The sequence below is a fragment of the Nuphar pumila genome, chromosome 14 (assembly GCF_984573655.1).
Source record: "Nuphar pumila chromosome 14, dmNupPumi1.hap1.1, whole genome shotgun sequence".
Classification (NCBI taxonomy): Eukaryota; Viridiplantae; Streptophyta; class Magnoliopsida; order Nymphaeales; family Nymphaeaceae; genus Nuphar; species Nuphar pumila.
This window is the reverse complement of record NC_143262.1, coordinates 34152389-34167952: the sequence shown is the minus strand read 5'-3', so window position 1 is coordinate 34167952 and position 15564 is coordinate 34152389. Positions and strand designations below refer to the sequence as shown.

At 40.1% G+C, this 15564-nt stretch overlaps 1 protein-coding gene across 1 annotated transcript in view; it reads right to left on the bottom strand.

The window, feature by feature from the left end:
• The window catches only part of LOC149816741 (uncharacterized), a 39512-nt gene extending 38053 nt beyond the window's left edge, over nt 1-1459 (bottom strand). The window contains exons 1-2 of the mRNA XM_089986651.1: nt 1278-1459; nt 427-543 (exon numbers count right to left, since the gene is read on the bottom strand). Of these exons, the coding sequence (XP_089842777.1) occupies nt 427-543; nt 1278-1356 (196 nt within the window). The 5' untranslated portion in view covers nt 1357-1459. The remainder of the gene's footprint in view (nt 1-426; nt 544-1277) is intronic.
• Nucleotides 1460-15564: the final 14105 nt, after the last annotated feature.

Genomic DNA, 15564 nt, shown 5'->3' with positions numbered 1-15564 from the left:
GGAAAGCAGCAGTTCTCAGACAACTTAGAGTGCAAAAGATTCAAACATGCAACTGCATTGACAAAATGAAACTGACATATTTATGTCCAGGCTGTTGTTTCACATTATTTTATCCCTTGTAAGATGTATAACGCATATGTAATAGCCAAAAGAAAGCCTTTCCAAGTCATCCAACCATTACTTCTGACATGGGATGACATATATACTTCTCAACCATGATTATTCCAAATGAGAGATCTAACTGCACATTTTTTGTCCACACCAAACAAATGCCAAGAATTCGTTGAACGAAATATTTTGATCTTTCAATTCTGTTACTATTAAGTTGAATAATTTTATCGTGGAAAACAAGAGTCCACAAATTCCAATGGTCTAATTGAGGAGAAAAGATTCCATAGTGATAAAATACCAACATGAAAGACCTACCACCAAGAGTCTCTTCAAAACAACGGTTCTTGTCATGGTGTGCAGTGAAAACATGCACCTTGTGGCCATGAGCTGCAAGCTCAACTGCAGCATCGACAATTAACCTTTCAGCTCCACCTGCACATACAAGAGAGAAGAAAGAAAAGGGAAAACAAAACAATCACCATACAGCCAAATGTTCATAAAGCACCACCATAATTCAAACAAACCAAACGGGAAAAAATAAAAGGCATGAATTAAACAATAGACAAAATTCAAAATATTCACATCAATATCTTTACACCAGAAGCCCGAACAGCTAAAAGACCAACATTATAAGTACGAAGTAAAAAATAGACAAAATTCAAATTGTTCCCATCAAGATCTTTCACCAAAGCCCAAGCAGCCAAAAGGCCACCATTGTAGTTCCAATGGCTCTTTACCGACATTTGAACTCATAAAGCTGCATTCAGTTACCACCCGCACATGGGTTACACCAACAAACAAGTTGTACAGAAAAATACAGCAAATTGGCAGAGCAATGCCTAAATTCAACTGCACATCAAAACTTCCAGCAGAGTCTGATTAACTAGTGTCGCATAAACAATCAGCAATTTGCTCATAATAAGCTCAGGAAAGATCAAACAGAGAGCATTTTTTCCACCTTTACATTTCTTAAATAACTAGGGTTGAACTTTCCCTCTCTTTTACCCCTTTCTTTTTGTGTGGTTGGGTGCATGTTTGTATAGACAATACAGATATTTAAACTCAAAACCAGAAATAGACAACTTCACAACACAAAAGGTGTCATCAATAAATGGGTGAAGCAATTATAGTCAAAAAGAGATGAAACAAGAGAGAGAGAGAGAGACCTATGCCAAGGTCAGGGTGAATAATTGCGATGCGGAGCTTCGGGTTTTGTTCATTCATTTGTTCCCCTCTGTTTTTCATTCCTTTTACGTACCTTCCCTTCCACGATTGGCGTCCCAACCCGACAGTGGTTCGATCTGAAGGGGTAATGCAGATACTTATTCTGTCCAACACATAACCAATTCCAGACATCATCAAGGCTTTTGTAATAGGCTAAATAGGGATGTAAACGGATCGGATTCGGATCAGATGTGGCCAATACCAAATCTGACTAATTGGATGTGGCCTAATCGGAGTTGGATTCAATTACTAATATGAAAAAACTTAAACCAAATCCGAATCCAACAGCTATAATCATACCCGAATCCAACAGCTATAATCATACCCGAATCCAAACCGAAATCTGCATAAAGACATGGATTTAGTCATATGTGAATCCGAGCATGGAAAATCATCATCCAAATTCGAATCTGATTTCAAATCCGATGATGGACAATCATAATCCAAATTCAAATCCGAGTTTGTTTACATAGACACCTGCTTATATGCCAAGGATGGGTCATAACAGAACATTCAAAAAAAAAAAAACAGCCTAGTCAACCAACCACACACATCACACACCTTCACGGTTCACATGCTCAAACAAAAAAACAAGAAAAAAACTTTTACTGAACAAAATAATATGTTAGTCACAATGAGATGCATAAAAATCTCAAGCACATAAGCAAAACCGCCACTTCTGCATACCATATACATTCCATCCTCCCTTCTTACGCCATTTAATTCCCCCTGCATGAACCCTAAGCTGCCCCGGTTTCTTTCTTATGAATCCAGACGATTGTCGTCATCACAGTTATTTACTGAACCGATTGTCGTTATTAAATTTATTGTCGGCAGGCGGTTCTTAGTCCGACAGTTTTAAAAAATTGGCATGTCTGCCTTTATCCCTGCGATCAGTGAAGGTTCATGATATTCCTATGAATTTAAAACTCACATAAAATTTTCCTTTTCTTTTACTATGTTCTCTGCAGATCCATCAATAGTTGCTGAGAAGTATCAAGTGATGCATCTCAAGGTTGTCTGCGAGAAATTCATCACATCAAAACTCAACAATGTCAGTGCAGTATCAACTTTGAATTTGCACATCAGCACAATGCAAAACATATGCTGGAAGCAGCACTTTCTCTTATCGCAGATAATATGCACATTCTGACTATAAACATTCCTTACAGTGATGTATGTGAAATCAGCAAGTAATATTGGACTGAATTGTTTGACTTTAGTGTAGCTCTTGTTGTTGGGTTTCCCTCCTTATGAGAACCATCTATCTTGAAAATAGATCGCCTAATAACTGATCATTTATGGCATCATCATTAGTTCGATGCACATTCATTATCGCGGCAGGATTTTTAAGTATGACGTTTGATCTTCTTGAGGACGTTTTGGAGTATTTGATGGATGACAATTTGTAGAAGTCTTCATAGGTGAATGACGATTCAGTTGTTCAGAGTTTTGAGGATCAACGATTTGTCGATGACGATTTGTGGTTAATGCTTTAAGCTTGATAGAGATTTGTTTCAATACTCGCTGGATAGCGATTTGTTTCAGTATTGGCTGGATAGCGATTTGTTTCAGTACTCGTTGTGTAACGCCCCAAAAATCCAGGACTTGAAACTTTTAGAATAGTTTAGGAAGCTTTGAAATCATACAATTATCAGAGTCTAAATAGTACTTCAGCAGAAAATGATATTTTTAAAACAACAAGTCGATGGACCTTGAGCGCATTACAGCGTAAACTTTCCTTTACCGAATTTTGCACAACTATTGAAATCAAAGGGTTTTAAAATGCAATTTCAATGATTTAGAATTTGTTTGTTGAAACCAAGAAGAAGTTTACTAAAACAGTTTTAGTAACTCAAGGTTTTATAAAAAGAGAAATTTGAAATATACTTTATACCAAATTTACCAACATGTCCTCAGGAGCGAAATGTCAGGGAAAGAGCTCTATCTTGAACTCATCGCGCCATCGTGTCATCGCAGAATGTATCACCTATACATCATCTGCCCATAAAATGGGTCAGTTTCACTAAAAACTGGTAGGTGCACATACTGGACAATATTGAACATAATTAAGCAAAATAATTTAATATGTCAAGTAGACAGACAATTATATAGCAATTTAATTCTACCAGATTCACGGAGCAACTATCATGAGCACAATGCTAAAATTATTACAAGCATTTTACTGGCACAAGTAGGCTAACTAGTACAAGCAAAGAACTGCATAAGAAATTTAACTAGCAAAGTACAATGCTTCATCAACCACACACACAATTTCATAACTTTCATACGCGCATAACTCAAAAAATTGTGTGATCGGATTTAAATTATGTTTCGATATTAACTGGCCAAGTGGGTACGCACAAGGCACGACTCTAGAAACAGCCTAGACTGATTCGGGGGTTTATTATGCTATATATTTTATGCTAACCAGGATAGCTGACTGAGTCCACACCTAAGGGGACGGTCGGTGACCAAGAGAGAAATCCTCAAAGCAACATAAACAATGGATGCATCCCAAACATGAAGAGCTACTACCTAGGATAATTATGGTAGTCTCATTCCCCTAACTCCAATGACTGGGGAAGCTGAGTCTTTTGCTCGTAACTGCCATTAATGGCCTGTCCATCGAAGTTTTGTACCTTCATGTCCTTTCTCCTGGCAGGAGTCAGCGATTCGAATGATTACATCAGGGGTAGATAACTGAAGACCCATTCTACATACTCTGGTCTTTCGACCAACTCGAGTATCTTACCGGTGAAGGCGAAAACATCACTTATTTAGGTGATCACAACATTTTGTTATTTGCACTCATCGAGATTGTCACAACCTACTCATCCAATCATCACAACGTAAGAAGACGTACTTGTCAAAAAGTGTGGTTGTACTTGTCAAAAGTACGACTACGATGAAAGGGAAATGGTTCCACCAAAAGAAACCCCAACAGATATTATCTGCAAAAGAATTAATACAACACAGCCTGGCAAGATAAGTCTTGAATTCACTTCAACAACATTTTTCATATTTCATGATGCAAGGTCATCTCGGATCTCTCATCCGATCAACAAAGTACTTAACATGTTGTGCATGTCTAAAAGTACGCTATACTGAACCAGGGAGGTGTGTGGGCTTCTCAAAAGGAACACCCAGCACACAACTTCATAATGATCCAAAGAATAAAGGAGTGACACGATTCATCATTAAAAGTCATAATACCACATTAAGTCATTCACGCATGGCACAACAGTATCAATCTTGCATCCAAAATTTATCTTAGTATCGACATGTGACACTAGATTGATAAATAAAGAATGGGTCCTTCAACAGAACCCCACTCATTCATAGGCTCATGCCCCTGATCGGAGTTATTCGAATCGGGGTTATTCGAATCGGGGTTATAAAATATTTCTCCCAAGTGTGTGGACCTGGGAGGGCCTATATGTGACTTCGAAATCCTGCGAGGATTAAAACTTAACTTTGCAAAAGCTGTGTCATTTGAAGAGCACTGGGTTCGCAGGAGGAAACCCTCTTTTAAAGTACAACTTCTAGTGTTTTGAAAACAAGTGATAACATGATAGGCACAAGACTACATTTATGTAAGTACATATTTACCATGAGTGTGAGCATATGCAGGTTATAACATGACGACAAGCAACTCTCGACTTGCGATGCCGCACATCGAGCGAAAAGCACATAAGTAACACACGAGGTACCAAAACCATAACTTGACCACTTAGATAGGCAAACACATAAGGTCATAAGTAATACATGAGACACAAAGTCGTGCCTCACTCAAAAGAAACATGCAGGCAAAAATATATGCAAGCAAACAAGGGCATAGGTATTGCACGAAGTACGAAACCACACCTCAAACTCATAAGCAACTATGCAAAATAATGATCGAAGAATAAAATTGTACCTCGACCCATGAGCATGCAAACAAGAAAATACGCAATGCAGAAGCAATATAACTCTAAGCATGTCTAGCATGGGCATCTTAATTATTTCAACTTAAACAGGTTCATTTATTGCCCTTTGTGCGACTTTACCCTATCTCGGGATGTCGTGCAACTGCGTACGTCTACGGGTGTGGATGATATGAGGGTCGGGCCGCGAAGTGCGAACTGGACTCGTTGCGTAAATCTGCAAGAGTGTGAAATATTCAATTATGCTAATATAATTAATGGTGCGACGAGGGCAAGGGTAAAATTAGGCGGCACAGATTGATCCCCCGACTGCCGACGACAACAGAGCGACAGAGAAAGAGCCATTGTCAAACATAGCGAGGCGGCAGGGGGCGAGCCCCTGCAGACAGCATTGAAGCGGTAGGGGTCGCACCCCTGCCGACAGCACTGAAGCGACAAGGGTCGCACTCCTGCCGACGACAGTGAAACGGCAGGGGCTAGCCTCTGCCGACAGCACTGAAGCGGCAGGGGTCGCACCTCGACAGCAGTGAAGTGGCAGGGGTCGCACCTCTGCCAACAACACTGAAGGGGAAGGGGTCGTGCCCCTGCCGACAGCACTGAAGCGGCAAGGGTCGTACCCCTGCCGACGACAGCGAAGCGGCAGGGGGCTAGCCCCTGCCGATAGCAACGAATTGGCAGGGGGCTAGCCCCTACCGACAACACTGAAGCGGCAGGGGTTGCACCTCTGCCGACAGCACTGAAATGACAGGGGGTCGCACCCCTGCCGACGACAGCGAATCGGCAGGGGGTCGCACCCCTGCCGACGACAACGAATCGGCAGGGGTCGAGCCCCTGCCGACGACAGCGAATCGGCAGGGGCCGAGCCCCTGCCGTCTGGCGAAAGGACGATGGCAGGGGGACAAACCCCTGCCGAAGAGAGAGAGAGAGAGAGAGAGAGAGAGAGAGAGAGAGAGAGAGAGAGAGAGAGAGAGATCAGGGCGAGGGGGTGTCGCAGGGGCCATTGGCCCCCTGCCGGCACTCCGGCGACCCCCCCATGGAGAAAAAAGGGGACGACAGGGGCCCATAGTCCACTTGTTGGGCCTCCGATGGGCACAGGGGAGGTGGGAGGCGCGGCTGGGGTCTATAAACACCCCAAATTTTCACTCACCTCCCCGACATTTCCACCCAGCATCATCATTCACCTCCCCGGAAATCACCGAAGGGCAAAATGGTCATTTTCTGAGCCCGGAACTTACAGAAGTCTAAATTTCATCTGAAACTCTCAAAATTTCTCTAAATTTAGCTCAGATGTTCAAAATTCTACTCCTGACAGGAGACACGAATCTCCAAAGCCCGATTCAGGATTACATTTCATAAGACATGTCATTGCATAGCATTGCATGAACATTTCATATCACTGCACTGCACTGCATGTCATTTCGAGGTCCAGAACTCTCGATTTCAAAATTTTCAATCCAGATTTGAATTTCAACTCTTTTTAAAATCAATTTCAAAACCCTGGGTCTTCAAAATTATCAATTCTTCCCATTTTACCCCCAGAACTCTGAATTTCAAAATATTTTATAAGGAAAACAATCTGGATAATTTTCAATAAATTTCATCTCAGATTTTGCCCTTTTTTCAAACAATTTCAAATATCTTTCTTTTACAAAATCACCCTACAAGGGCCATCTCTTTTCAAAATTTCTGTTTTGCCAATTAGTCCAGATTTTATGAAAATTCCAAAAAAAAGAGGTTTTACTGTCTTGTCTTTATTTCAATAAAGAAGCAATGTGGGACCCACACTGAGGTGGTGTCACATAGGCTTTTTTTTTGAAAAACCTGAATTTAAAAAAACCCAAAAATATAGGAGCCTTGTCCCTGGATTGGCACCACTGGGTCTTTTTCTCTCTCCTCCCATTTTCTTGCCATGTGTCAGTGTGGGGTTCACCTAGGGGTGGCGCCACATGTCATTAGATATTCTCTTCATTCCATGCCACGTGTCAGTGTCCACCATCTTCACCCTGTGCCATGTGTCATTCCAAGGTCACCCTGAGATGCCACGTGTCATGTGTTGTCCTGTTCAGAAAAAGTAGAGTTTGTCTCCCCTGAGGTGGCGCCATTTGAATTATGTCTTCTGCAAGTGACACATGTCACTCTCTCATTTTCTCAGGAAAAGCAGACTGACACGTCACCTTCTGCTTTTCTCAGAAAAGCAAGTGACACATGCACTCCAAGCTTCCTTCAGAAAAAGTAGAAGACACGTGCCACCCCTGGCCTTCTTCAGAAAAAGCAACCATTCAAAAAAATTCAAATCCAGGCTGAGGTGGCGCAAATCCCGAACCTTACCTTTTCTATCTGGCCTAAGATGGCACCACATGTTCCTTGTTCCTCCCTCCTACCACATGGCATTGTAGGAGCCACCATGAGGTGGTGCCACATGGCCAGACCTCCCTGCATCAGAAAAAGTAGGAACAACTCCCCTCTAAGGTGGCATCTTCTGCTTCTTCAGCTCCTGCCTCCTGACACATGTCAATGTGGAGCCACCCTGAGGTGGCGCCACATGTCAGTCTCTCCTTTCTTCTAGAAAAAGCAGAAATTTAAATTTCAAACTCTCTCTGAGGTGGCACCATCTGAATCCTCTGTCTTTCCTTCTGACACATGTCAATGTGGATGCTCTGAGATGGCGCCACATGGCAGTCTCTCCTCCTTCCAGAATAAAGCAGAATTTGAATTTCAAACTCCAAGACAACACCCTCTGAGATGGCGCCACATAGAGGGCTCAGATTAAGCCTTTTTGAATTTCAAAATTTTCCAAAAATTTCTTTAAATACAAGGCCCCACGCCCAACCTAGGAGAGCTCCTTTTGATTTTGCATTTCAACTTAAATCTTCTTCAGAACACGATTTTGATTTCTGAGTTCACGCCCCCTTTGGGCTCAGTTGAGAGGGTGCATTGAAGCACCAAGCTTGCTCGCATCAATTCCAACTCGATCTAAGTGTGTGGATCGAATTTCGTGAACCTTCCGAAGCTCGGATCGAAGGACGAGAGAAGCCATTCATACCCACTCATTTCGGGAGTTCCAAAGCTGCGGGAAAACACAAGGTGCACTTATATCCCTATTGATTTCATTATAGTAATATTTTTATTAAATTCGTATTGTCGTTTTGAGAAAAGGGCTCATCCGAAGGATGGATCGAGCTATTCTCGTAAAATGACATATAGCAAACGAGTTTTTCATGCTTTCTTGATTCAAATTTTAGCATTTTGTCACATTCATGCATTAAAATAAGGTAGATTTATGTCTTATTTCATTAAAATAGCATCGTTTAGGAATTTATTTGATGTTTCATGTATCCCGTGTTATTTCAGTGATTCTCTGTTTTTGTCAGTCAGTCCACTCATCATTTCATGTATTTAATTTTCTTTAAAAATGCCAAAAAAATTACAATACGCGGTATTAGGTGTCCCTAACAATCTTCCAAAAATTCGGAATGATTTGAATTTATTTACTATAGTAAATGTTCGAAATGGTAGGTCGGGTTTTGTTACACGGGACACATTTTGAAAAGTCATTTTTGACTTGTAAAATCGCGATCTCTCTCATATGAGGTCTTATTTTTTATCCAAAAAATGTTTTGAACTCGAGATGATGTCTAGTTTTTAATATGATTTTACCAGAGTTTTATGATTTTTTTTGACATCTGACAAAAATCTGAGAGTTTGGGACACGTGTCAGAGCCTGATTTGGGCCTCTAAGACTTTGGATCAACTTAAGTCAATGGGTTCTCTTTGGATATTGCTCTAAATACAAATTTGTAAAAAGTGAATGTCATGTTCGGGATGTTCTTTGATTGCATCTAAAAGTTTATGATTTTTAGAATAGTATTAATATCTGTGTTAGATTTTTCTTGTCAGTCTTCTGTTTTGTCATATTCGTCTGCTCTGTTGATTTAGGCATGAAAAGTCGTATTTTTATCTCTGTTCCTGTTGATCAAATGCCAAAATCATAAACATGAAAGTTGTTTCTGTGTGTGTCGTTAGTTTCTCAGTTAAATATCAAAAAATTTTATGGTAGGATTTTATTTGTTATGCAATTTTACATCGGATCGAGTTGATTTTGCCTCCGTCAGAACCAAATTCTTGTTACCGAACTCACCGTAGTTCAAATCCTGGGGCTGTAAAAGACAAAATTGCTTATTTTCATGTCATTTAGCAGTCTGAAAAATCTCAGATGTCTATATGGTGGAATTCTCATATTACTGCATTAAGTGTTGCATTTGTTTCGGGTCCGTAGGCGAAATTCGCCCTTTTTAGGATTTTCTTTAAATTTTAGTATCTAAACCATGTCATTTAATGAGTTTGAGCATTCTAGGCTGTTTATCATAATAGGTATATACTTCATACCGAATTTGGTGTGATTTGGAATTCATTTGAGGCTCGGTTTAGCCATATCATCAAAATAGGGCCCCACGAGACCCTGATCCAAGCGAAAATCAAGTGAAATTCGTTATTTTTGACAAATAGTAGCATGTCAAAATTCTGAGTTTACAGTCCTAATGTGTTTATCAACATGTCATCATGTCTCATCATGCATTTCATCATCATTTGTTTCAATTTGAATTTCAAAATCTCAATTTTACCAAAATTTCCTTCAAAAAACCCTGATTTTAAAGGTGTAACTTCAATATTAGGGGTATTTTGGTCATTTTGACCATAATTTCGAATTTCAAACTATTTTCTACTGAATTTCTTGCATTTACATTATTTCAAATATCAAGAAAGCATGAAAATAGGGTTTATATCCAACTAAGTCCAATAATTTCAGAATATTATTGGAAAATCTTGGAAAAACCCACATATTTGAACTAACCCTATTTCAAGTTTGGCAGGGACATCCAAAAGAGGAAGATGAAGTCTGCAATTTCTTTTCTTTCATTTATTTAGTGATGTAATAATGTAAATTTTGGAATAAGAGATTTAATTTTCTGCTTAGACTAGGATGCATATCATATAGTTTAAATTCTTGCAATATCCTGTTTATGTGATTCATGCATTTTATTTCAAAAGCATTATGGATGTACACAAATGGCACGTGCACCAACTCTTAGGGAGTTAATGAACTCGGTGGAGTCCATATTTACGGCCCTAGTCGGAATATGGACGAGACCCAAATCCATCATCTCTCTACCAGTCACATTGAGCCTACACTCTTAGGCTATCTTAAAATGCACATCATATTTCCAATTTTGCAAAGTATTGTGCATTAAATCAATTAAGCTCTGAACATATTCATGGCCACAGTCAGAATATGTGAAGGATTTATTTTGACTTAATACACATTTTTCCAACAAATTTCTCAGAAAATCTTTTTAAAGTGCATTCATTCACTCATATCATTTGCATCATGAAATCATTGGTTTTCTCATGATTTTCTTAAGAAAATTTCATTCTCAAGAAATCGATTTCTCAAGAAACTCTAAGAATTTTTCAAAATTGGTATTCCCAAGTCAAGTTTTTCCACAGTTTTCCATGGAAAAGGTTATTTTCTCAAGATTTTCAAAAGAAGTCTCTCACCTTTTTCAAAGATCAAAATCGATTTCCAAGTGTTTCAAGGCTAAGATTCTCAGGATTTCAGTTTCCCAAGTTTCAATTCTCCTTCTCCAAAGAATTTCCCAATGAATTTCAACCATTTTCCAAAGAAAGCTTTCAAAACTTGAAGCTTTTCCTGACAAGCATTTTCCCTTCAAAGGTTTACCCTTTTCTCAAGAATTCTTTCCATTTTCTCAGGATTTTCATCCATTCATGATTTTCCCACACCTTTATGAACTTTCTCGTGATTTCAAAACCCCTTTCATTTGAGTTTCCTGAGAAATTGACTTTCACCTTTTCCCTGAGAAATATCTTTCAACTCCAAATATTTTCCAAGCATACATCATGTTTTTCCTACTTCCATTTTCCAAAATCTCATAGCACATGCCTGAATTCTCTGTGCATTTAGGATATAACACGATTTTGATAATTTAACGAAGTCAAGCATAGTTTTGGTCCTTGGTTCGATTACCCTTGTTAAAGGCGGCAGGAACGGTCGAACCTCGTACCGACAGGTCGAGCCCCATCCCATGGATTTTCCCGCAATTTTCAAAACGAAGGCGAGTATTTCAAAACAATTTCCAAAATCCGGTCAAGTTTGAATCACGAAAGCATTTTCCTCTCTCTTCCGCAAGGAAGGGAAAACAGGGAAAAATTTTGCGACGATAACAGGGTCGTGCGCCGCCTGTCGGCCTCCCGGCGAGGTGACAGAGAGGGGGGTGAGGGGGAGAAGAGGGAGGAGACGACGTACCTGGGAAGAGGCCGACGACGATGGCTGGCATCGTCGATCGACATTGGTGGGGGTTGCAGCAGCGGCGACACTGGAGGCGTGCGCAGGGAAGAAGGAGACGCAAGGGGGAGGTGTGCTTCCTCTTGTCCTCCACTGGTGCTCTTAAAGACCTCGGGGGAGGAGGCGTGAAATCGGGAAACCCCGATTTCCATCCTTATCGGGTTGAAAAGGGGGGGGGGGGGGTGCGGCGCACAGAGGAAAGGGTTTTTCTCAAAACCCTTTCTCTTGTGTCGGGTTTTAAAACCCTAACGACGATGGGCTCGGGTCGGGTCCGGACCTGATCTGGCCCGGGTCCGATAATTTTTTTTTTAAATGCGGGTTTTACATGTTGGATAGCGATTTGTGATAAGGCGTTTCAGGTGCATTGTAAGTTGTGCAAGACGTTTAGTCTTCCTCATTAAACGCAAGCCTCGTTCTCTATTTAAGGGATGGATGAGAGAGAGAAAGAGAGAGCTGAAAAAGCAGGAAAGAGTGTGAGAAACACTTTTAGGGCACCGAAAGGGTGTGAAGAGAACAAAGGCAAGAAGTGTTGTTACACTTCTTTCAGGACAGCTTCGTGAGGTTGGTTCTTTAGAATTTTTGTTCTTTGTTCTTCAGTGAGGTATATCGTCTTTGTTCATTTTATTACACCGTTGTGTGTTTGTAAGGCTTATGCCTTTCGGCCACTCTGTAACTCTGTTTGAAGATAGTGGAAGGTACTGACCTATCGGTCATCGTGGACATACCTTAGTTTGAGAGAGAACCACGTAAATCTTTGTGTGCTTTTATTTCCATTGTTGGTTTACCTTTCTTCAACTGTCATTATTGCATTGCCTTCATCGATTCACACTTGTAGGAAAGCCAGTTTAGTTTATTTTTTTTTTCAACATATGGTATCAGAGCTTTGGTTCCTCTAGTCTCAGTTCGTTATATTTGTATGTGAAGTCATAGAGAACAACGTCGGTTGTATGATCAGTTTGAATGAGACAAACTAGATGACCTGAAAAACAAAAATGGAAGACCTTTTGGTTTGTAAAGATTTGGATGGACCTATAGAGGGTGATAGCGGCAAGCTAGAAGAGATGAAAGATGACGAATAGAGAAAGCTAGACAGGAAAGTTGCCAGTTTCATTCGGCAATGGATTGATGATAGTGTCTTTCATCATGTATCCACAGAAACTTCAATGCATGATCTTTGAACCAAACTAGAAAGCCTTTATGACAGAAAGACGACAGTAAATAAGGTCTTTCTATTTCGAAAGCTTGTGAACCTCAAATATAAAGAGGCCAGCTCTATTGCAGAGCATTTGAATGAGATCAAAAGCATTGTGAATCAGTTGACCACAATAAAAACCGCTTTTGATGATGAGTTACAAGCCTTGTTGCTCTTTAGTTCCCTTCATGAGAGTTGATAAACCTTGGTGGTCACAGTTAGTAACTCTGCACCTAGTGAAATGGTAATGATGAGCTAAGTTACCAGCAGTCTGTTGAATGAAGAAACTATGAGAAAATTATCAGGTCCTTCCCTCTCTAAGGCACTTGTGATTGAAAATCGAGGAAGAAGAATGAGTAAGAGCAAGACTCCGCACTATCGTGACAAATTCAGAGGTCACTCATACTCGAGTTCAAAGAAAGACGTTGAGTGTTATTATTGCCACAAGAAAGGGCACATGAAGCGGGAGTGTAGGAAGCTCAAGTTCAAGGAGCAGAACAAAGAGAAAAGCTCAGAAGAAAAGCAAAGTGTCACAACAACAGTCACAGATGGAAAGCTCATGATTATCTGTGATGGTACTAGCATCAATTTGGTCGGTAAAGAGACTGATTGGGTAATTGATTCTGGAGCTTCATTTCATGTTACCTCGCGGGTTGATTTCTTCACTTCCTATTCGCAAGGTGATTTCAGGAATGTCCGAATGAGAAATGAAGATATGTCAAAGATTGTTGGCATAGGCGACATTTGCTTAGAAACAAATGTTGACTACAAATTGTTGCTCAAAGATGTTAGGCATGTACCAGACATCCAACTAAATCGGATCTCTACCAGAAAGTTGGATGATGAAGGCTACAACAACACCTTCAGTGACGAAAGGTAGAAGCTAACCAAAGGCTCCTTGGTGGTAGCGATAGGAACAAAGACATGTTCCCTTTACACTTTGCAAGCGAAGATCTTCAAGAATGTTGTGAATGCTGTGGAGACTGACTCGTCCACAGAATTATGGCATAAAAGGCTCGGGCATATGAGCGAGAAGAGGCTGCCAATCTTGGTCAAGAAAGAGCTTCTAGCAGGGGCTGAAGGTACATCTTTAAAACCATGTGTTCATTACTTTCATGATAAACAGAATAGAGTTTTTTTCCATAGAAGCATTGCATCTAGAAAATCTCATGCTCTAGATCTTGTACATTCTGATGTGTGTGGACCTTTAAAGGTCAAGACACTTGGTAGTGCATTGTATTTTGTAACTTTCATTGATGATCACTCTAGAAAAGTATGGGCTTATACACTAAGAACTAAAGACCAAGTTCTAGATGTATTCAAGCATTTTCAGGCCATGGTTGAAAGAGAAACTGGCAGATAGTTGAAATGTGTTCGCTTAAATAATGGTGGTGAATACATTAGGTCATTTGATCAGTATTGCATCAATCATGGCATCAAGCATGAAAGGACCGTAAGGATGACACCTCAACAGAATGGGGTTGCTGAGAGAATGAATCACACCATTCTTAAGAGAGTCAGATGTTTGCTATCACACTCTAAGTTGCTAAGATCTTTTTGGGGTGAGGCAATAAGGACAACAATTGATCTTATCAACTTGTCTCCTTCTATTCTCTTGAAGGGAGATGTTCTAAAGAAATTATAGACATAGAAAGAAGCTTCCTATAGTCACTTAAGAGTGTTCGGCTCTAGAGCATTTGTTCATGTTCCAAAGAAAGAGAGGTCCAAACTTGATCTAAAGGCCAAGTAGTGCATATTTCTTGGCTATGGTCATAAAAAATTTGGTTACAGACTGTATGACCCTGTTGATAAGAAGGTGGTCAGAAGTCGAGATGTTGTCTTCTTGGAAGATCAGACCATTGAAGACATTGGTAAGTTTGAGCCATCAGAGTCCAATACAAGAGATCTTGTTGATTTAGATCTCCTTGATGCACCGATTGTTCATGATTTCGTGGAGTAGATGCCACATCCTCATAATGATGCAGAGGAAGGAAGTGCCAAGATAGAAATTGAGGGGGAGCCAACACCCTAAGAGTCACTTCCTCAGACTCTGATAAAGAAGTCTACTAGAGAAAAACAACCATCTAGTAAATACTTATCAAATGAGTATGTGTTGATTACAGATCAAGGTGAGCCAGAAACTTTTCAAGAAGTTTTGGAGAATGAAAACAAATCTGAGTGGTTTAAGGCAATAAAAGAGGAAATGAATTCATTACATGAGAATCACACATTTGATATGGTAAAACCACCTAAAGGGAAGAAGGTGTTAAAGAACAAGTGGGTCTTCAGACAGAAGACTGATGGGAAAAACTCTCAACCTAGATTCAAGGCACGACTTGTCGTGAAAGATTTTGGTCAAAAAAAGGCAGTTAACTTTGATGAGATCTTCTCACCAGTTGTGAAGATGTCCTCCATTCGAACTGTGCTCAGTATAGCAGCAAACATGAACTTAGAAGTTGAGTAGCTTGATGTAAAGACTGCATTTCTGCATGGTGACTTGGAAGAAGAAATTTATATGGAGCAACCTGAAGGCTTCATTGACAAGAGCAAAGAACACCTTGTCTGCAAGCTGAAGAAGAGCTTGTATGGATTTAAGCAAGCACAACTCCTTGTCTACAAGATGAAGAAGAGCTTGTATGGATTTAAGCAAGCACTAAAGCAGTGGTATAAGAAGTTTGATTCTTTTATGACTGAGCATGAATATTCAAGAACCTCCACAGACCATTGTGTGTTTGTAATGAAATTTCCAG